Genomic DNA, 23,344 nt, shown 5'->3' with positions numbered 1-23,344 from the left:
ACAATTATCACAAGTTGTCAAAGTTGTTGATTATTCTACCATGTTGCGACTGTCAATTATAAACTCTAGACTGTTTGCTGTTAACTTCGTCTGCAATAATTCGCTTGTCTCAATGCCGTATCAGTTATAAAATTAATTCCATAACAAAACATTTATTCCAATCATTTCTTTCTGCAAATATACAGTCAGTACATTTATCAACTACTAATCTGACATTTGTTGTAAATAGTGACTTAATAGAAAGTAACAAGTCAGATTATAATGAAAGGTAACGTGAGTTGTGCACTATTCAAATGTATATATGTTTTCGAAAATAAAGCAGAATATAAACCAGATTATAGCTCTTAAACAACTTTCGCGGGAAGCCGTAAAAATTTGACGCTTTATGTATATAAGTTGTGAAAATAATCCACAAATTTTCATCTCACTGAACAATCTCATTTCCTACATAGATAAAAATACTAAATAAATTAATAAAATATGATACCTAGTGTTTGGATTAAGTGACATATTATACATTACATGTAATAAATACAAATTATCAATTTCTCGTGGTGGAATGGACAAGTTAGGGGTCGAAATCTCAGTGGCGGCGTGCCAGTGGTTCGCTAGCAGAATGTAGCTTTGAACATTTTATGAAAATGCATAAAATGAAAAAATGTGAATTTAATTTTTTAGCGAATTGAAGTATTAAAAACGTATGTGTTCATTGTTTGGATGTAAACAAATCTGTCGCAAAACTCGATTCATGAGCCTCGCGAATCGTGCTGGAATTGATAAGTTTTATGGTCGACTTCTAACAAGTCCAGTATATAGAATTAGAATCGTTGGCAGGTTGTATAATTAAGCTAAGCACTATAGTAAATTTTGACAACAGTTTTCCTAGTTGAAAACGAATGATGCCATAATATACGAGTATACGTAGTATAATATTGACATATCGTTGTTACGCAAATAGTTTTCAGTAATTATAAACATTGGAATAAAAAAATCTTCCTTTTATTAGTTTTTTTCATATCAAAATTTGGAACAACCAAATGTTTATTGATTTTCTTTTAAATATGTTTATTCCTCGTCTTTTAATTGTAACAGCGGAAATTTCTTAAGAAGAAAATTGGTTATTTTTATTGCCATTTCAATTGTAATTTTTTGATGCGATCATTTGCAACGTATTCAAAGTAATTACCATCTACTTCAATGTACTGTATAACCGAAGCTTTTATAGCTTATATGCTTGAAGCACAGATACTCTGTGATAGCAGCGACCCAACTGTAGTCGTCAGAGTTTGTAATTAAGGAAGGTGGTATTCATAGATGCAGCGTCTGCAGCTATCTTATCTAGCTTCGTAACATCTCAAAATATATAGAAGTGGTACTCGTCTGAGATAGAACCCAGAATTTTCTTGCCATCTTGTTTTTTGATTAGTTTTCTTCACAAGTTGCATCAAGAATACAAAGCAGTTCTCCATTCTAATGGATTCTAATAACAAGTCGCGTTTCTTATATTGGTATAGAGATTCTAAATCCCAAATCTGGTCATTATTGTGTTTTGTTCAGTTTTCTAGAGAATAAACAATTTGTCCATTGCAATTTCATCTTCTATAGGATGAGATGAGATAGAGATGATCAGTTTTCTTCACGCTGCTTTGTTGCTTTGAGAATCCAATACAATTCTCAATTCAACTGGATCTTAATACCCAGAGATACTTCTTATAATGATATAGAGACGATTAATTCCAAACTTGTCTTTTTGTGTTTTGTTCTACACAATACGTGATGAAAATCTATCCAATGCAATTTTATTTTCTATAGGCTTCTCAGTGTCCTTGCTATCATTTCACATCTAAAGATGAGATAGAATCCAGCAGTTTCCACAATTTACTTTGAGAATCTTTTCAATTATAACCTTGCTACGAATTACTGACTCACTTGTAGAGTTGAGTTTAGATCTCATAATTTTCTTGGTTTCTGAAATTATTATAATTATCACAGTACTCATTAGATATATATAAAAAGGCCACTGCTTTTATATTTTAATTGAAGACAGTTAAACTGTTACGAAATTCAAATTATATAATATTTGTATCTATGTACCATTTCCCGTATAAAATTCTATACAATCTCTTTTGTATCAATCCGATTTGATTGTTTTTGTTCGCCTATATTTGCAATATAATTTTAGTAGTTCATTGGTCAAGAAATCTCATGTAAATATACATATTTCCAATAATTAATCAACAATTAAAGAATTGACAACCAAACTTGAGAATAATTTAGTGTTTCGATATAATTTTATCACCAGAATATTATTAAGGTAATTAGGTTATGTGAAAAAATTGCGCAACATTCTGTCGCCACGGATTTAAATGATATATCTTATAAATTTTTTCGTCTCGACACTTATTATTATCTCTCAATTGCTCTATTTCCAGTATAATATCGAAATAACAAGTTGTTATGTACTGGGGCAGCTAATCGTTGTTATTAGTGGTTAATCTACTGGGACACGGCCGCACTCAAATTATTAGATAGATTTCCCTTGATAGGAAAAGGTGGAGCTTTTATTTTGTTTATTTTCAATTTCCAATTAATATATTTCAGTCGTAATTTTTACCTAGTATATTTTTTTACTACGAAAATGGGAGCAAAATGCTGAAAGTTTTTGGAGATTTTCAAGGTATATTTCAAAATTTGAAAAGGGGATCGAATCCCATATGTCATCTATTCTCTTTTTAACTTAATTAGTTGTTTTTACTTAATTAATTAAAATAAACCAATTTTTCGGCCACATTTTCAACTTTTTCTATGCAAATTGTAGTCTAAAAGAAAGAGATTGTTAAACTTGATGGCGCTACGAAGCCTTTTTTTATTTTCTTTCACATTTGTTGTTAATTAGTCTGTATAATTTGTAGCGCGTCCAAATTCGCTTCTTTGGCACTAGCGAAAATCTGACCCCAATTCTCCTGAACCGTCAGTGTTTAGCGCTTGCTAACTTCAGAAAAAACTGGTTTCATAATAGAATATAGAATAGATGATTTACGTCGCTGAAGTAAAAATGCTTATTCAAATAATGTCAAATATTGTCATAAAAAATGTGGAAATCGTAAACTTCACTTTGAAAAATGTCTGCATTTGCTTGATCCTTGGCCATCCTCAGATTGGAACTATAAAATTGTTCTTCTTTCTTAGAATTATTTTGTTCTTTTAAACGTTTCATAGTTACAAAGAGTTCAGTAGTGCTTGTTTTCTGAAAAAGTCTTTTTGGTTGTTCTATAGTGGCGTTTATATTAGCAAGAAACTGAAGGTATACAGCAGTTTCAAGTGATCAAATGATTCTGGTTGATGTGGTCCAAATCTTCTAAGCCCAGTAGATGTTTCAACACATTTGGGCAATCGTTTCTCAAAGAGAGCAGGATAAAATGTTGAAATCTTCTAAAGGGCTGGTACATGTCTGAAAGCTCTTGCTATGGTATCTCAGCTCCCTCGACGAACTCTTTGAAACATTCCTTCCCGAGAGCCAATTACTGAAAGTGATTTCAATTCAGTAGAAAAGCATCAAATTTCCTGTTACATTTAACTGCTCAACTTTCAAACCCGGGACAATTCCTGTCTCAGGAGCAGACAAGGCGGGACACGGGTGGGTACATTTATTTCGCCTTACAAAGTTTCGTAATATGATGCAATATCACCGTAATCGACTAAGTTGTAATTATTTCTTTGGTATACAGCGTTAACGGAACTTTTTATCTTATCTTTCAAATGAAACACCCTGTGTTTCATAACACAAATGGAATATTCAGTATCCTTTGGTATGGCTTCCCTATACCGAAAGTTTATATAAACAAAGTTATTTTGTAATATTTATTTATAAACCATAATCAAACGTAATTTATTGCATTTTTTCATGTCAGATGTTTAGCGCTCATTATTATTAAGAGAAAAAAATATAATGCTAGAATAGGAATTGTTCCATAAAACCTATTTAATATTAAGTTATTTGTCGAATCAATTAGGTCATTTACTTCATCAAATGATGCTTTGTTTGGTATTCAAGAAATTCTTTCTATACAAATGAATACAATGATAAAAAAACCAGTTAATTTTCTTCTATCCATATTGGAGGTCTACAAGATTTTTAAAATATTCCATTGCAAAATACCCGTGACAAAATATTTCGATTCATGTATAAATCATTCATAGAAATTTCAATTTGTTTCTAAAGAATATGATTCATTATGTAGTAGCGATTACAATATTTTTTTTCCTTGAAATATCATTGAATTTTCTAAAAAAAAATGACTTTTATTAATATTATTCTTGACAATTCTTGTTTTCATTGATACAAATTAAATTTTATTTCTCTTAATTTTATATTATGAATTATACTACACTTCTTTATTATATTATTTTTTAAGGTTAGAAAGGTTAAGAAAAATATATATCTATATAATATATATGTATCGTATCGATATATACGGGATAGAAACTACTGATACATCGCTACGTAAAGGGATTTTCATTATAATTATTTGCGTTCACATGATTCAGTCAATCAAGGTAATCAAAAAGGTTTCAACGTTTTGTTTAGTTTAAGACTCTTAATTGAATCTCTCATTGAAAGTCTATTAAACGGAATATATATTGTTATTTCACCGTATCTTTGTCCCAGTTATTATTTGGAAATGATAAAAATTCCATTGTTAAAATAAAATAGAGCTGACACAATATTATTGTATAAATAAAATAGATATGTAGTACATAATAACTGAGTCGAATGATTCTAATAAATAAATATTTAACGATAAATAGGTTGATAAATATTTTAATTGAATAAAATATATAAGAGGTATTGAAAATATAACGGCGATAAAAGATTATAAAAGTCCACTTGCACTCCACACATTTTTTATAATGAAAAATCTATATTTAAGTATTTGAAAAAAGTTAAAAATTCAAACAGTAGATGGTTACTTCTTTAGCATTTAGCATTTTTAGCATTTTCAAGGTCGTAGAATCTATTTGTCGAGGTTCCAGTTTTCGGAACTTAGTACCAATCGTTGAATTAATTAGTTTCAAGTTCTTTTGGAACTAGATACCAACACCAACAAATAAAAATTCACAACACTTTATACGTACTTTTCTTTTGTGGTAAAGGATTAGGGAAAGCAATTAAAGTTGAACATTAACGTACAGTTAAAATTAACAAGTACACCACAAAATATTTACCAGCACCACACGATACTGCATCGTCCTATAAGGAGACAATTGAATTTTTACGTGAAAATAAAGTTATTGAGCAACCACCTTATTCGTCTGATTTGGCCATGTGTGATATATGGTTATTATTCAGCTTTCATCAAAGTGCATTGATTTCACATTATATAGCGACATTTATGTATTGAAAATAAATTATATATATTCAATCATGATTTATTTTTTTCTTAATGTCTATTTTGATATTACTGCTGATTATTTTAACAAATTGAACAGTTTTCTTTAATAGCGATTACTCGAAGTTTTCTGGTGAAAAAAAAATTAAATAAAATTTACAAAATTGCTCTCTATATTGTCGTTTCATCGAGCTCTTTTAGTTGCAAATCACTTCTAAAAGTTTACGAAATGGCAGGTAATTATCTTAACCATAACTTTTGGAAATAAATTAAACTTTTTTCTCCATTTTTTGCTCCTTCAAGTAGGAAAACTAATAATTAGTTTTCTCTTTAAATGCACTAGATTCTGTTCATCAGTCATTCACTATACATACGTATATAGCTACATAAAATTAACTACGGCATCAAACTTTAGTAGTGCGAGCGAAAAATTTAGTAGTAAGTAATAAATGAATTCTTCGCAGTAATAATTGACGATATAAAAAGAGGAATAAGTATTAAATGACGTAAGATCTTCATTTAAGTATCCAGCAATTACCTGTATGTTTATTAATAAAATCATTTGCGTTAGCAGAAATTGAAAGCGGATAAACGTTTCTTATTAGGTTCAGTCTTGTGAGAAATATTGTACAGTGTAGTAGTTTATTTTCAATTATAACTCAAGTCAGGTAAAGGGAAACATCGCAACGCGTTTATGTTTCTATTTCACTGATAACAGGTCTAGTGATAAGCTAAACATAGAAAATTATATGACAGTCAATTTTTTTCGATAAACTATATTGATGAAAAATTTAGTCTCAACTAAATAGATACTGGATATTTATCACACAAAAAAGATTGTAAGAGAATGCAGAAAGTTTGCGATAAGTTTTAGTTTGTTAGCTATAGGCAACTTCAAACAGAGTAACACTGATTGAAATTGGTTGAAGATATGATAGACCAAAATCATCATTTTCATATTTATAATTATATATGTTTATAGTCGAATCATTACAATTATTAAAACTAAATGAAGAGAGAGAGACATTAGAACTTGTATGGTTTTGTATGTATAAGTTTATTTCGCTAGATTGGATATTTGTCATAGAATTTATTTCTGCGTCTATAAAACGAGTGGTATGACAAGCCTGCGTTGCAGTTTCGAAAAGAATATTATTAGCTGTATTAACTTTATTTTGTAACGAATTCTTAATATGCCCCAGCAATCGAATTTTTGCGTCGTTTCATATCTATGGACGAAACGTGGTTACATCATTTCACACCCGAAACAAATGAACCATCAAAACAATGAATTGAAAAGGAAAACCGGTCCAAAAGAAGGCAAAGACCGTTCCATCTGCAGGCAAAATCAACGTGTCTATTTTTTGGGATGCGTGTAGAATAATTTTCATTGAATATCTTGAAAAAGCAAAAACTATCAACGGCAAGTAATATGTGAGCTTATTCCAACATTTGGGCAAACAAATCAAGGAAAAATTGCCACATTCGGCTAAGACAAAAGTGTTGTTTCATCAAGATAATGCATCAGCTCACACATCCGTTATTGCAATGGCCAAAATTGATGAAATAACGTTTAAATTGCTACCTCATGCACTCTATTCGCCACATTTAGCCCCCTTGAATTATTTTCTATTTCCATAGTTGACAAAATGCCTCTGTGGTCAAAGATTTTCCAACAATGGAGAGGTGATGTCGTCAGTTAATGGCTATTTTAAGGAGCTTGACGATTCTTATTATAAAAAGGGTATCGAACTTATTAAACATCGCTGGGAAAAGTTATGAGCGAAAAGGAGATTACGTTGAAAAAGAAATATATTATTTCCAAAATTTTTTGTTTTTTTTGTTGGGTCAGTAACTTCTGGGACCATCCTCGTAAACAACACAATTTCGTCAATCACGATATATCTTGGCGATTTTAAAATAAGTTCTAAAATAATTCTAAATCAGAGGCGACTTTGTCTTTTTCCACTTCTAGCTGTAAATTGACTACATAAAATACTCTAGACAAATTAAGAAACACGCGGAATTTTTATGATTTGTAAGTAATCTAAATATTTTAATGACTTTTGTGCAAATCAATAAATAATTTTACAGATACCCTCAAAGTAACACGGAAAGTAAATAAAGTAAAGTTTTCGTTATTTATGCTTACTAAGTATACTTAGTATGAATCACACGTCGAGATATCGAGGATTTTTCCGATGTGCATAGTGTAGCTATTTAACCAATGTGAAAGGCTTAATAACAATCTTCAGAAGTATGTATTTTTACAAAAATTTATTTATTTTCGTGTCGAAGTTATAGTTCTTATTTCAATTAATTATGTTGGTCGAAGTGAAAGTTTTGAGTTTGAAAAGGATTTGAGGTTTATTAGTACCTCAAAATCTATATCAAAATTGTGTCGCGAGAATGCGGATTCACTCACAAATAAATGCATCAAATTGAAGAAAAGAATGTAATAAAGATGAATTTGGTGTTATGTAATGACGAATTTACTCAAAGAGCCACTTTCTCGATACATCTCAATTTCACACGAAATAAAATTAATTAAAATGTTATCTACCGATGACCAGCTGTTGCTTGTAAAGAAAAATCAAACCATCGTTGCCAAACGTTGATTGTTTGCTAGCATACTCAAGTACTTATTGAAAATAAACTTGACATATTTTCGAAATTTAAGAAAGTACCATGGCAAAAAAGTTCTCGATATATGCTGAAGATTACAAATTGCAAATAATAATATTTTTTACAATATTTGAACGTTTCACTAACATTTTATAGTTATCTAAAAGTTCAAATAATATGCATTTCTGTTGGATGTTCTATGGAGTTGAAAAGCTATAATCCTTGAACTTATAGCTATAATTCAATACGGTAAATATCGTTGGGCGATTAACTTGGACTCAAAAAAAGTTCCATTGTTCACATTATAGTGAACAAAGTAGCAATGAATTATTTCAATTAAGCAACCAAAATTTCTATAAAGTAAATATACAGTTCCTTGTAGACTCAACAAATACTTGAACTTGTGTGACAAGAAGTAACTTCAAAAGTCAGAATATCCTGAAACATCACTCCTTTAACTAGACAAGGACAGTGTCCATACTGTAATAAATATCAAATCTCCATAAATGAGTCATTCCAAAAACAAAATACGACCTGCAACTCGTCAGAATATCATGGACCATTAATAACAATATTTTAATATTAAGGACTGCTAAATTGTGATCTTCGATATCAAAATTGGTACAAAATGATTACTACTTAGATTTTCAAATCCAACTGCCCCCTTAGAACGTTACACAGAAACTACTATCCTAAAAGTTTATTCATTATAAACATTCTAGTCGTTACTTATATTGGAATCAATTTTAAAACATTACAGTGATGATTTTCATATTCGGATGCATGATACAAATGATATCTAGAAATTACATGAATAAGTAATACCTTAATTTTCCGAAAAAAGCTGATTATCATTGTGATTATTCCAAATTATATACATATACGAAATTTTTATGGATTTAAAATTGTGGATACCAAAACTGGAAGGGTCGCAAGATAGTAGGTAAGAAAATTTTGATTGAGGTTGAAAATAAAGTAGAGAACCCGAACAATCGACTAGAAGATGCGGAAATCTATTGGCGAGAGTTTTGGTGAAAGACTTGAATATGTGTTGCTAATAGTTGGCAGACAAGCGTATAAAGCTTGAATATGAACACGAGGAAAATCTCATGAGCGATGAGACCAAATTTCATCCCCGTGGATGCGCAGAAATAAAGTTTCGAATTGATTACACCCGCTCAAATTTACGTGGTGCAGTATTCACGCCGGTGGTATCATTACTTCGGTAGTCAAATAACTATTTTAAACGGGAAGCATTACAACGAATTTCTCCTACCTCGACCCAACGAACTGGGATTGCCCGAACTATAACCGATATTCTGTGGACGGCATATGATTTGACCGTTCTCGACTTCTTTTTCTCTCAAAACAATGGATTTAAAATAATATCGTGTGATAATTTATCATTGCTACTTAATGAAAAAAAAAAATACTATACAAGCTCAGTAATGGCTTCAAAAGTGTTAAACGGACTGTGCTCCATCGAAAAGAACCATTTGTTATTGGTCTGCTGAATATAAAGTGGTCGCACGGACATCGATGATGATGAACTTTCTGGTCGTCCAATTGAGGTGGTTACTCCAGAAAACATCAAAAAGTCCACAAACTGGTAATATCTAATCGTTAATTGAAATTGTGTGCGAAAGCTGAAACCGTAACGATATCAGAAGTGTGTTCACAATTATGCATGAACATTTGATTATGAGAAAGCTTTCTTCAAAATACGTGCCGCGTTTACTCTCAGTCGATCACAAATAATAACGTGTTGATGATTCAGAGCAGTATGTGGCTCATCGATATGTGACAATGTTTAAAACATGGATCCATCACTTCATTCCGGAATCAAAACAATCATCATCTGAGTGGACTGCAACCGGTGAACCACGTCGGAAGCATCCAAAATTGTAATAATTGTTCATCGACTATCACTAAAAGGGATAGACAATCAATAGCGAATACTACATACAGTTGTTATATCGTTTGAATAAAAAACACTGTTTCATCAAGACAATGCACTGATTCATAAGTCGATGGCAACATGGTTAAATGGTTAAATTGAACGTATTACACTTCGAATTGCTTCCTTATCAACCGTTGTTATGGCCTCAAGTGACTACTGACTATTCGGAGATCTCAAAATGGCAGAATACTCGCTGGTAAGAAATTTGGCTCAAATGAAGAAGCAATTACTGAAATTGAAGAGAAAGACAAATACTTCTACAATGAGATTATATTGATAAATATGTTCAATTTTTGGCAACATAAATGTGTTTTTCTTACATAAGTCACACGACTTATTGAGTGAAGTGTTATATTATTGGAAAATAATGTTGGCTAATTCTAATAAATGCTTAAACAGAAAAATTCCTATCTTTGACCAAGAAATATCGTTTTGATAGAATCCTTTAACATATTTAGTGAATGTATGTATTCAGTTTGGTTACTATATGTCCTATAGAGTGTTTATATTAGCGTAAAATTGAAGAATCATATTTATCATTGATTATAATTGAAATTCTAAATTGCTTAACCACCCTTCAGATATATTTACATATGTTGAAGCACATATTATGAGTTTTTATATTTTAAGGACCCAAGAACCTGATGTTTTAAAACGCATATAAATAGAATGTGTCGAAAGTAACCTTTAGTTGTAGAGAATTACCCAGGCGGAACAGAAATATGTGGTAAGGTTAACGTGGATTAGTACCAATATTCATTCTACTCATTTAAGAGTATCACGTTCGTGAAACCTTCATTTAAGAGAAATAGAAAGGAGTTAATAAAATGATTTCATATGAAATAAATGATCATCAATAATGACACTACACCAACAATTTGTAATAGAAGCAATAATTACATTGAACATGGAAACAATATATGAAAGGTGGCTAGTGTATAAGCACCGCAAATAATATATACATAATTTTAAGTATTTGAAGTAATTCAACATTTCCTATTACCTATCCAAATATTTCTAAGTCATCTTTTAATTCAGATTATTTATTTTATAATTCCCTGCTTAATTTTTGGTGGCGATAAAGCTTGGAGACAGGAGTCATCGATCTAGAGCATTTAAGTTTAAAGATAAAAAGAAATGACAACTCCAAAAGCCATATTTATGATTGTATGGAATATGTGTTATTAGGATCAATCATATACTGCTCATTGATTGAATATATAAAAAAGAAATGAAAATGTCGAATGCTAGGTATATATTGTATGTATTAGTTGTATCGAATTTTGTGGTGCCTTTGAATTGGCTCTCCGCGAACATGATGAAACTCTGAATCCCAAAGCATACCTTAGTTTAGGGAACAATTCCTCACTATTGTTAAGTTGCTGATAAAAGTATTACAATATTGAGGTTGTAAATCTGTTCAAGCTGTTCAGGACATTTCTAGAGATTGAAACATAGGAAACTGCAAAGACCTCGTGAAAGAGTTAGATTCATTTTGTGGTAATTGTTCCAATAATCCATCATTCCAGCATTAAAGTCGATAAAATCAATAGAAATTTGACGCAGATGACAAGTTTTATTGGAAAAATTGCAGCGAGCCGCCACTGCAATAAATAATCAACTTTGAAGAACCCCTAGTTTCACGCTGGACATTATGAATACCAGAAATTCACTGAGCTTGTTTGTTATCTAACTGCATTTCTGTTGGCATAATATCTTTAAATAATTTTGTAATGACCTGCAAATGAAGTGAAATAACAGAGTAAACAGAGCATTACGAATTAAAAAGTGGATTTATAAAAATATTCTACATATTTGTATGTTTTTATATTAATATTGAACAATATTTATAATTTGATATATTATGACTCAAAGTTCTAATAAAACTAATATATTATATTTTTATTTTACGAAAATTCTTCTTTTTCTTCTTTAGAATCATATGTACATGGACTTCTACAACTATCGAATTATTCCAATAAATTTCAATGGATTACTATAACTCTTAAAGAAAATAATACATTTAATTTTACTTCAAATTAAAATCTAAAAAACCCAAGAACAAGAAAAGTAATATTATATATAAAATACCTAGACACCATTTACGTAGGACAGACATCTTACTATTTAGAAGATAGGTCAAAGGTCATCATCATGAAAAAAAAATAAAACTGTATCAACAAACCAAGAAATATTAAAAAACAAGTAAAAGAGAGTTTTTAGAAATGGTTCAAATACATAGGAACTAAAAAGCTGTCAATGATAAATATACCTGTACAATTTGAGAACATTACAGTTCTATTTTGTAAACTTTAATGCAACTACGAAATTTAATTGGTAGATGCTACATATATTATTTTTTAAATGTAACAACGTAGGAAAAGCTACTTTTTATAATTAAAACACATTTTCATATTTATATAGAAGGTGATCTATTAATGGATTAGTTATACAAATTGAGTTTTTTAAAACAAATTTTCTATCAAAAGAGACCTAAAATAAAAACGATTTATCAAGAAAAACATAAAGTTAATGAAATTAGTATAAATTCATATGTAGCTTAGATCTGTAGTAAAAAATAAGAACAATTTTTTGTTTTAGTTGATTGGCCATGAAGGGGTGGTTCGATGCGTTTCGATACGATGGTGGACCTACCCTGTATAATTTTCACAACAGGACATCGGTGACTGGTGATGTTACTTTTATAACATTCTTAGCAACATTTACTACGCTTTATGTGGCATTTTTAATTATTTATTTTGGAATTCGAAAAGAGGTGAGATACATTAATTTTTATATATTTTGAAATATTTCTATTTCCATGTGCATTTTATAAATTCTATCAAAACTTTTGAGACAACAAAAGGTACAATCAGCTAATATAAATTATATTGAATAAATAATCCTATCTATTCGAAAGAGGGACCGGAAAGTTGCTTTTTTTTAATAAATAATGTTTTTATTTTTAACCAGTAATGTTATTAGTAGAAATAGAAGAACCTTCAGACACATAGATAAAACTAGAAGGCGTAAGAACAGACATAAGGTTTGATATATCACCAGAAGCAACAAATTTTAGTATATGCAAATGATATTGTACTACCAGATAGATCCCGGGGGAATAGGAAAAAGTGTATAGCTTATCGGAAAAGTTGGCATCCGGGTTTAATAGCAAAAACACCTGGAAATGCAACAGCAAAGGAAAAATCAGAAGAAAAACAGAACTTTAAGGACGGAAAACGAGGAATATCATTTTGAAAAAGTTGAGACCTTCGACTATCTAGATGTGCTGATTACGAATACGGATGATAAGACGAAAGAGCTAGAAAATGGGGTAGCAGGATAGTAGAAATATATAACGAACCTAATATTACGCATATAGTCAGAGTCCAAATAGCCAGGTGGTTGAGACATGTATGCAGAATGAATGCAAAGGGAATTGCCTAAAGAGCCCAAATGGAGGAAGAGAGAATTAGAAGAAAAAGAAGAAGAAGAGGTATGTAGAAAAAGAAATAGGTAGGAGAAATAACATCGGATTTAAGAAGAGTGGGAATTAGTGAGTGGAGAGAAAGAACAGAAGATAGAAACGGATTGAGAGTTATAGTAAAAAGAGTAGAGGGATAAAATATTTATTTTGTGAATTATTTCATTGAAAAATTGTTAAGGCGGCACCGATAAAAATGGTTGGAATTCAGTATTGAGTTGGCATTCATAGGTTATTTTTTGATTATAGAATGGCTAACAATAATGACCTGCATTCACAGTTTAACCAAATTTCAGCACTTCAAAATTCAATTTCACCAAACAGACAGTAGCATTTTTTTGGGAGCCATTGTTTGTTGCGTATTAAATAATTATATATAACTCATTTTCCGTCTTCAGGGATCAAGTGAGTGAGTGAGATATGACGCGAATATTCTTAAATAGTCGACCAAGGTTGGTTAAGGGTGTTGAAGAGTTCCTAGATTTTCTGACATGTATGTAATCCTAATTCTGTACTGAGTAAGACGTTGTCATACGTTACGAGTTTTTCTGATCGATAGGAGGCAAGGAGATCAGAATTACCGGGTATGAATTTGGAGATACCAACAACATCTAATGTAATGGTTTATGCTCACAATTGTTGTGTTAATACTCTACGAATTCGAAAATCATACAATGCCGGATATGGTTTATAACTAGCTATTTTACTGCAAATTGCAAAAAAGTTTAATACTCAATTATTTGGAAGTAAATATATCTTTGACAAGACTTCGAAGTACACACTGAACAGAAAAATCACATTAAAATATCTACATGCGAAGAAACGACATTAGTTTTTGGTCCTCCAATAGAATGTCTCACTCGAAGCGTCCAATATACTACTCGCAAAGTTTTTCGAGTTTAACCGAATAAGATAGTGTAGAAACAAAATTCACTCATATTGAGTGGGATTACATTACTCAGCTCACTTCAGTTTGCTTCTCTTAAATGTGTATGTTAATAAAAAATTTAGGGTTTTGATTTTGAATAAACGGATGAGAGATAATGACTCAGAAAGTACATCATATATGATGAAATAAGATAAACTGATTTGGCGTTCAATTGTTATGGTAGGTAAAGTGCATAGTTAAACTTATAGATAGTTATATATTTCTACATCCCCTTAAAATTGAAGGACTGCACAAATGCCATTAAATTCTGAATAATTAAAAAAGTAATTTCAAGTTTTCGAATATAATTTAAAGTTATTGCTGTACTCGGATGACAAATGGTTAGCTTCTTACTGAAGACCGATAAAAAACTCGTAAAAATATAATTAATTTTAAGGGTTACATAAGTCTTCTGGTAAAGTAATTAAATAACAATAAAAAGTTTCACGTTTTTTCAAATTAAAAGTGGTAGCGTAAATGAAAAGGATCCACGTTTAATTGTAACAGAAACGTAAAAAAGCTATAAAATTCTTTTATTTTATATTTGCTTCAATGCAAGTCAACATGATATGTTTTATTGAGGCTCAGATTTATATGTAAAGAAATTACTTGAAATATGCGCATATATATGCATACATTCTCGAAATATGGAAAATATGCAACATAAATGAAAGAAAAAACTCATATTTACTTATCTATATAGTATTTTTACCTATTTATAAAGATTCACCTGTTATTGAGTACTGATTAATACAATACTTACAACTACATGTTTTTCTGAATTCTTTCTCATAAATTGTTTTCTACGTCGACCGATATATAGAACTTCCCCAATTAATACTGGTGATATATTGTTCAAAGTAATTACGCCTTCGTTTTTAGATAGCACTCCAATTTTTTTGAAATTGATTGAGCAATAGCTTCCTAGTCTTTATAAACAATTAAATTTAAATTTTCGATAGGTTGTATTGACTTAAAGAAACGTACCGGTCTTTTCACTAGTTTTGAAATTGTTTCATTGATTATTTTGTAATTATTGTTAATAAAATGACGAAGCTGAATTTCCATGAAACTTCGTCATAATTTTTTTTATCTGATTAAAATATGTGAAATACATATAAAAAACTAATAAACTTGAATTGAACGTTCCATATACTTCCGACTCTTCCACTCCAAAAATTTCAGTCTCGGTGCAATTTTCCCAAGTATCTGGTGTTGGTTCTGATGTATGAAATGATACATACATACTTGACCTTGAGACACCGGAAGATTTGTCCGAAGCTTTGACGGCATGTATCAAATTCCTTCGTAATTACTCAAACTAGGAGATAATTGATAGTCGGAAGCAGCTCATGGAGATCTGGTTCTTTTATGATTAATTCGATAAGATTGTGTCGATAATAATTACCCAACAGACCTTGGAATATTAGAAAACGTTTTCTATTGTTGTTTCATTTTGTAATTGATGCGGATGTAGTTTTACGATATTTTGAACAAGATGTAGGTGGACAGCTCAAGTTACATTTAATGACTAATGGAAAATATAAGACCTTATTATACTCGTATTCATTGAAATCTTATAATTCTATTCAGCCGTTATTCTATTATATCGTATAAAATTAAATTTATGTAGGAGGTTTCTCACAAGTTACGATAGGTCATAAATGAAGTACGTATCGAGATTATTTCTTAATTATATTAATTTCTCTACAAAGTCACCATGGAATTTGTTTCATCTGTCATAATTGGAGGTTAGCTTCTCTGTGCTCTCTGCTAAGACCTTTATAGCGCCTTGAAGCTTTTTGTTAATAACGACGTGTTTTGTTCAAATCAACATCTGTACATTTGGTTTTCAATGCATGATGTTTCCTTGCAGTTGATTTAATATCGTCTCTTTTATATCTATCGAATACCAGATACGTTTTGTTATTATAATTATTTTTTAAATATCTTAAATAATAGTAATATATATATATATATATTTTATATATTTGATATTTGCAATGATGTATAGTTTATCTATTCTTGAGACCGAATCAAAAACTATCCGTTTACCGTTTGCTGTTACAAAATTAAAAACATATTTAAATGCATGAGACCATTTATAGTTGCCGTTTGAGTTTTAATATTTGTGGGCCGTCCGTAGCAAAAGAGAAAAGCCAATAAAAAACACAAAAATATCACAACAAAAAGCAGAACACACGTCAATAGAAAAAAAACAAAATTTGTAGATTTACAGCAGCAACGTTACCCGCAAACGGCAGCGGTAAACGGAAAGTCAAGTTTATGAATCGGCATTTACTTGAAAGACTATAAAAAGTTTCAGAAAGTTTCAATCGCAAAAATTTAGTAACCCTAGGAAAAAATAAGGGTTTCTTCTGGAAGCGTTCAAATCAAACCGATTATTTCTATTTAAATTTACTGTGGGTACGATACAGTGTCGAATACTGAATAAAGTATCAGTAGAGAGTTTTGACATAAAGATTCACATATCCAATATCCAAAGGTTATTTTAAATATTTTGGGGTACCTCGATCGAGAACAACTGTCGATGTAAAACAACAGAAAGGTAACCGAAAACTGACAAAAATTGACTATGCAACCAAAGATGTTATTCGACGAATAGTGTGTGATTTTTATGGAGGAAACGACAAAAATGGTTTATCGGGGATCACATCGACATTTTGTTGATGATTAATCTTCTTGATATTTGTTAACAACGCAAAGGCATTCGATACTATAAATAAAAAGGAAATGATGCAAGACCACAGATATATATATATATATATATATATATATATATATATATATATATATATATATATATATATATATATATATAGAAATTTAAAACATATTTAGCAAGGTAACAGCACGTGTAAGAATATATGAAAACACGCAAGATATTCGCATCGAATGAGGATAACAACAGGGATATGTTCTGTCACCAAAGTTATTCACGGCGCTCTTGGAATATATGGTTGGAAGAGTGGTAGCGAGGAAATACATAAACATAATCAGCGAAAAATTAAATCACCTGCGATTCGCCGACGGCATCTTTATAATCACAGATCGTATCGATGAAGCTAAAGAGAATGCATCAGAAACAGTTCGACACCAACAAAATTGAATTTATGACTCATCTCATTATTAAAGAAGGCAAATCGCTAAGCCAGACCTATGAGATAAAACTTAGAATGGCATTGATGTGGAACGCATATTCTGTAAACAAAATACGCATCGCACAGAGAAAAATGGGAAGATCGATTGTCTTTCTAGAGATAAAGTTCCGAGTAGTAGTTGATAATCTTAAAAGCGTCTTCATCTTATGTGTAACACACTGTATAAATACTAATAAAAACTATAAATGAAATTTTGCAAGAATAGTACTGAAATGATATTATTTAAAAAAACAAAAATTACATCTTTCATCAAATAAGTATATCGCTTGAAAAAAAAAAGAAATTAAATGAGTTTAGATTGTTGCTGCCTTGAATTCTCACATTCAGAATATAATAATCAGATAAATTGATGTGAAATTGCTTACAATATAAACTTAATAATTGTAATTTACACAGAATAATTTTTATTGAATGTTATAAGAAACTGCATTTACTTATTACAAAAGATGGAAGGATCCTTGCACAATTTTTTTCTTGTATAATTATCGTAAAAAATAATAATTGTTAATTTTAATTTATTTTTAATCTACATGACTGGTGTTACATCCGACAAAGATAAATGGTAAAAACAGGATTTACGAAATTGGTTCTAAACCTTAACATAATAATAAATATCATTGAAAGTTTCAACTTCATTTGAAGGGCATCTCACAGACTCAATTTACGCTTCCCATTATTGAAATTTACCAAAAAAAATTCAGAGAATCTTTGTACAAACACTGTGTCATACTTTTATTTATTAAGTTAGCAAAAATCTAGAAGTTCAAGGCTTTCTTAACATCAAATTTACTATAGAAATAAGACAATCTCATGAAACGAAAAGATATATTTTATTTCGAAAAAATAGCTTTCCCTAATCGAGATCTTTCCGATCCTTGGATTGGCAGAATTTCTAATAGGTGATCCCCATTTGTTGGTATAACTGTTTTCTCAATATTAAATACCTGTTATAATTTTTCTCCCTTCATGTTATATAATATATTATTTTGGTAGTTCGGTAGATCTATTGATCGTCATGTACCAAGGTACGCTTACTGCTTGCTCAGGCTGATATTCTGCTGCTTTTGGTGACTTACGGCAGTGTATCTTCAAGTATGGATTGATTTGATTGTCTTATGCTGAAACATGTTAATCGTCCTATTGCCTTTCTCGTCTTGTCTTATCTACCATCTAATTCGCGTAGTCCTTGGTCCAAAATGACACCTAGATATTTGGCCTTGGTGATTAAATGATTTCTTCTCCCGCGATGTTAACGCTTTTCTTACACCTTTGATGTCGATATTCACCGTGGTGCGCAAATCGTCGAGTCGGTCTATGGTTTTTTAAACTTGATTTTTATAAGAAATATTTATAATAAAATAAAATAACAATCATATCTTAAGGAGAAACTTCCTGTATCCGATTACGTTATATATATATATAGCGATATACACATACTGTTACTTTCATACTGGTTTTAATGCGTAACATCGTTGAAATATAATGTTTTACAAAAGAAATACAAATAATTGAAATTAAATGGTGATATAATGGCCTTATCAGTACATTCTATTGTCAAAAATAATGAGTTAATTTCGAAATAGATAGTTCAACAAGTATTGTCGAAATATCATTCTACTCCAAGATGTTTACTCGTGAAAATAATAAATTACGAGGGAGGTTTATAACTTCAATGTGGAAAATATATGAAAGTGAAAGCCACAAAAGTGTATGTGATTGTAGATGGAATTTCTTCGTCAAAGTCTGATTGTATCAGATCAATATAAGTTGGGAAATAAATTACCGTATGCGGGAACTCACCACTACACACTTGGATCAACCACTACAATCCTGGAATGAAAAAACAGTCATGATAGTTGGTTGCAAAGGACGAACCTAAAATTGTTTCATCGGTGGCAAAAGTGATGGCAATGATTTTATGGGATAGTCATGGGACTGTATCATCGACAATAATAGAAAAGTATTACGCATGATTGCTTGATAAGGTAAAGGGAGAGATTGCAAAATAGCGACCGCATTTGAATAAAATGAAAGTACTTTTCAATCAGGACAACGTACCTCCTCATACTTCAGTGATTTCCATGGCTAAAATTCAATAAATTACATTATGAATTGGTTGACTGCCCACCGTATTTAACAGATCTGGCCCTCATCGACAATTTCCTATTCCCTTAGTTGAAAGTTTCTCTTATAGGAGATAAATTTTTACCAGACCCTTCCCCATATGTGAACGTCTATTTTGAGGAGAAAAATGGAAACTACTATTTGGAAGTTGGATGTTTGGAGCATCGCCAGACTATGGAAAAATTTGTCTCTTTTCTTTATTATGCCGAAAAGTTTTCAGACAATTCTCGTGGACAGATCAGAACATGAGGCAATCCTTGGGATATCTAGAGACGATAAAGGCAATAATAATTTAGAACATTAGGTCGTATGGCCCTTCCTAACAAAGTAGCGAATCTTTAGAAATAACTTTACCGCAATGCAGAGTAAGAAGGAAGACTGGAGATAGGAATAAATCACAAAAATCGACAAAAAGTAAAGAAAGTGGAGTCATATAGATCATACACTAAACCGACAGAAAGATAAGCGGAAAATTACAAAACTTGACTATGTAACCAAAGAAAGTTATTCGACGATGTGTGATTTTTATGAAGGAAACGACAAAAATGGTTTATCAGGGATCACATCGTCATTTTTTTGGATTTTGTTGATGATTTATCTTCTTGATATTTGTTGACAACGCAAAGGCATTCGATACTATAAAAAGGAAATGATGCAAGACCACAAACATATTTAGCAAGGTAACAGTAAATGAAATTTTGCAAGAATAGTACTGAAATGATATTATTAAAAAAAAAGATGTACATCTTTCGTCAAATGAGTATAGCCTGAAAAAAAAGAAATTAAATGAGTTTAGATTGTTGCTGCCTTGAATTCTTACATTCAGAATATAATAATCAGATAAATTGATGTGAATTTCAAATACAATTATAAGAGCTGACGCTGGACAAAAACATCATCCGTATCTATGATAACTATCAGAAATGTAAAATAATATTTCATTATTTAATTCAAGCAACTGAAGCACTGGGTCAACTTAGACTAGGTTCCTGAGTTTTCGGGAATTAAAGAGACCAATATTGTCGTACGGGAAAGAAAAATAGTGTTAAGAAAGAGTTTCGGAAGAAATGGGAAACCGAGAAGAAACACGGTGATGTTTTATAAATAAATAACGACTGTTGTGTTATCGAAAGCTTACAATTAGGATGTTACCGTAAGGCGCAGCACATTGATTATAGCAACAATAATCGCAATAAAGCATTCAAACTAGTTTTAATAGCCATTGTAACAATATAAATTAAAAATATTAAAAACATTTTAAGCCACCGTACAAGTATTTGTAATGTAATTATACAAAGAAACTGACTAATTTACAAACAAAATAAACCTTGACCAGAATTATTGTTGTTTATTTATTTACATTTTCACAGAGCTACATACTTACGGTTGCCGTTTGTTCAAAAAAAATATGGAAATATATGATTATGTCAACTTATGTTTATGTCATCGTTGTGAACTAGTTCTTATTATGCGGATGGAGAAGTTCCATTATTAGGAAATGAATGCGATTAAGACTCAACGTCAGTGGCGGTGCGTATACTTACGAGAAGGTGGTGACAAAATTTTCAAAAGATTCAAAACGTGTCTATTGTTTTTGTCACCGCTTATAGTACTATGCAGACAATTATTGACAAACCGCCACGTCTCAACATTAATTATTGTTTTGATGTAGATAAATATTCGATATTTGTTTTTCATATTCTTATAATAATTTTTTTTTCAGAGATGTTCAACTTTCTGTGCTGTGACGTTAAGTTTGTTTATAGGAGCAACAATTTTGAGTAAGTTACCTAAATTATATATCTACTATGTGTACTCATCTTTAATGGTCAGATGACCAGACATAGATGATGTAAATGGAACAAAAATTGATTACGCATAATACAGACACGTTAGTAAGCAGAAAATTAGAAATCACATACACTTTGTGTAATTTCATTTTGTCTCTCGGCTTTGAATGCGCGTACGCGCACCATTCGTAAACAGAACGCTCTAAAGTCGTTTTTAAAAGCAGTGAAACAATTCATGGAACAATTTTTGGTACGGAATTAGTCGTGAAATAATGCATAATGCTTTTAAACTTGGGAGCTTATTACACTTTACTTAGCGAGATGATACTAGTTATACCACACGAACTTTAGAAGCTATTATTGTTTTTTCCACCTACACTCATTCAAACCAACAGTTTTATTTCGATTGGTTTGAGATTTATTGTGATGTGATAAACAGTCGCGAATAAACAGTCGTTAAATTAATTCTCTTCGTATTAGTTTAATTTTAGTGATTCCTAAGTAATGGCTGTCATTATATCAATACGACGAGAAAGAGTAATAACGATTCTGACTCTTTTTGTTATATTTCTGTTCAAAAAACCAAGACGAAATGCAGTAATATTGATAGAGAGCTATCATCAGACCACATATTTGTTACTTAATTCATGTGAAGAATTTGATTGATAAGAAGAAAAAATCCCGTCCTAAGCCGTGATTTGACCCGAACCAATGGATGTAAAAGGTATTGATTATAAAAAAAACATACGTTAATCCAATTTATAGTGAGCTAAAAGACCAGTACTTCATAGTGACAATTTACATATAAATACCAGTTACATCCGTCTCCATCATAATTAACGATTCACAGCCATCGTTTCCAAGCGAATAAAGAGCAGTTGATGACGATGAATTTGAGAATGAAGATATCTCAAATAAGCCACACTTGATAACTGAAGAAAATCAAAACTATTTTTCAAAAAAGCAGATCAAAACTCTTAGAATACCGTGACGAACTCTTCAAACCATACTCTTCTCAAGATAAAGACTTGTAATAATATAAATGAAGTGGTGTTTATTCATCGATACTTGTAAAATTAGCTTAAAGGCAATAGAAATGTATTTTCTTCTATGATAACATGAAGTTATTACTGGAAAATTCTCTAAAATAAGTAGAAGAGGATTAGTAGTTAATGAAAGATTCATTATTTGAAGAAAAATTGGAAGATCCAGAAAAACAAGCTTTAGTATCTTTTGACAGTGTCAATTTTCTATGTAGGTTTCATTTCTCTCATCTGGATTTTTTCTTGAAAATTTGGGAGCTGTGAACGTTGAGGCCATCAGGTCAAATTGAAAACAAGGATTACTGTTGGACGTTGAATGGAGCTAGATTTGTTCAAATAGTGAAATAACATTAATTACTAAAATTTTTAGCCAATAATTTTTTCAACTACTTATGTTTAATAACAACCATAGATTGAAATAAAAAATATAAGTGTAGTTCGTGTGGCAGAACAAATTTTTGTTCCCCAGTGTTCTTTGACAATATCGTACGATACATTTGAAAAATTATTGGACTTGATTTTGCTCATTAGTAACAGATTACCGAACAAATCGGGTATTTTTGATTATGGTAGATCTCGTCCTTTTCTCGTACGTTCGAACCTAATCGGTCGTATACATAAGACATGCAATATACGTACACTTATGTCTTTCTACATACACGGTGTTTCAAAATTATACGCATTTTTTACTATGTTGCCGCAACTACTGGCAACATTCTATTGAAATTTTGTACCAATAGGTTTTGGAAGCTGATACATCCAAGGAATTTGTTTTTATGTCTGCCTCTCATAGAGGACGCTAGTTACACGGTTCGTAC

General features: G+C 30.8%; 1 protein-coding gene across 3 annotated transcripts in view; it reads left to right on the top strand.

Annotated features, from left to right (window-relative positions):
• Nucleotides 1–23,344, top strand: part of LOC130899420 (dual oxidase maturation factor 1-like) — an 87,185-nt gene that overhangs the window by 48,285 nt on the left and 15,556 nt on the right. For 2 of the 3 annotated variants that reach the window (XM_057809348.1, XM_057809346.1), the window contains exons 2-3: nt 12,577–12,751; nt 21,417–21,474. In XM_057809348.1, the coding sequence (XP_057665331.1) occupies nt 12,587–12,751; nt 21,417–21,474 (223 nt within the window). In that variant the 5' untranslated portion in view covers nt 12,577–12,586. Of the gene's footprint in view, nt 1–5,999; nt 6,059–12,576; nt 12,752–21,416; nt 21,475–23,344 lie in introns of those variants that run through there. The other variant, XM_057809347.1, reaches the window with a different exon arrangement.

The sequence above is a fragment of the Diorhabda carinulata genome, chromosome 11 (assembly GCF_026250575.1).
Source record: "Diorhabda carinulata isolate Delta chromosome 11, icDioCari1.1, whole genome shotgun sequence".
Taxonomy (NCBI): Eukaryota; Metazoa; Arthropoda; class Insecta; order Coleoptera; family Chrysomelidae; genus Diorhabda; species Diorhabda carinulata.
Note: the sequence above shows the minus strand (reverse complement) of the source record. Positions and strands in the feature narration are given on the sequence as shown.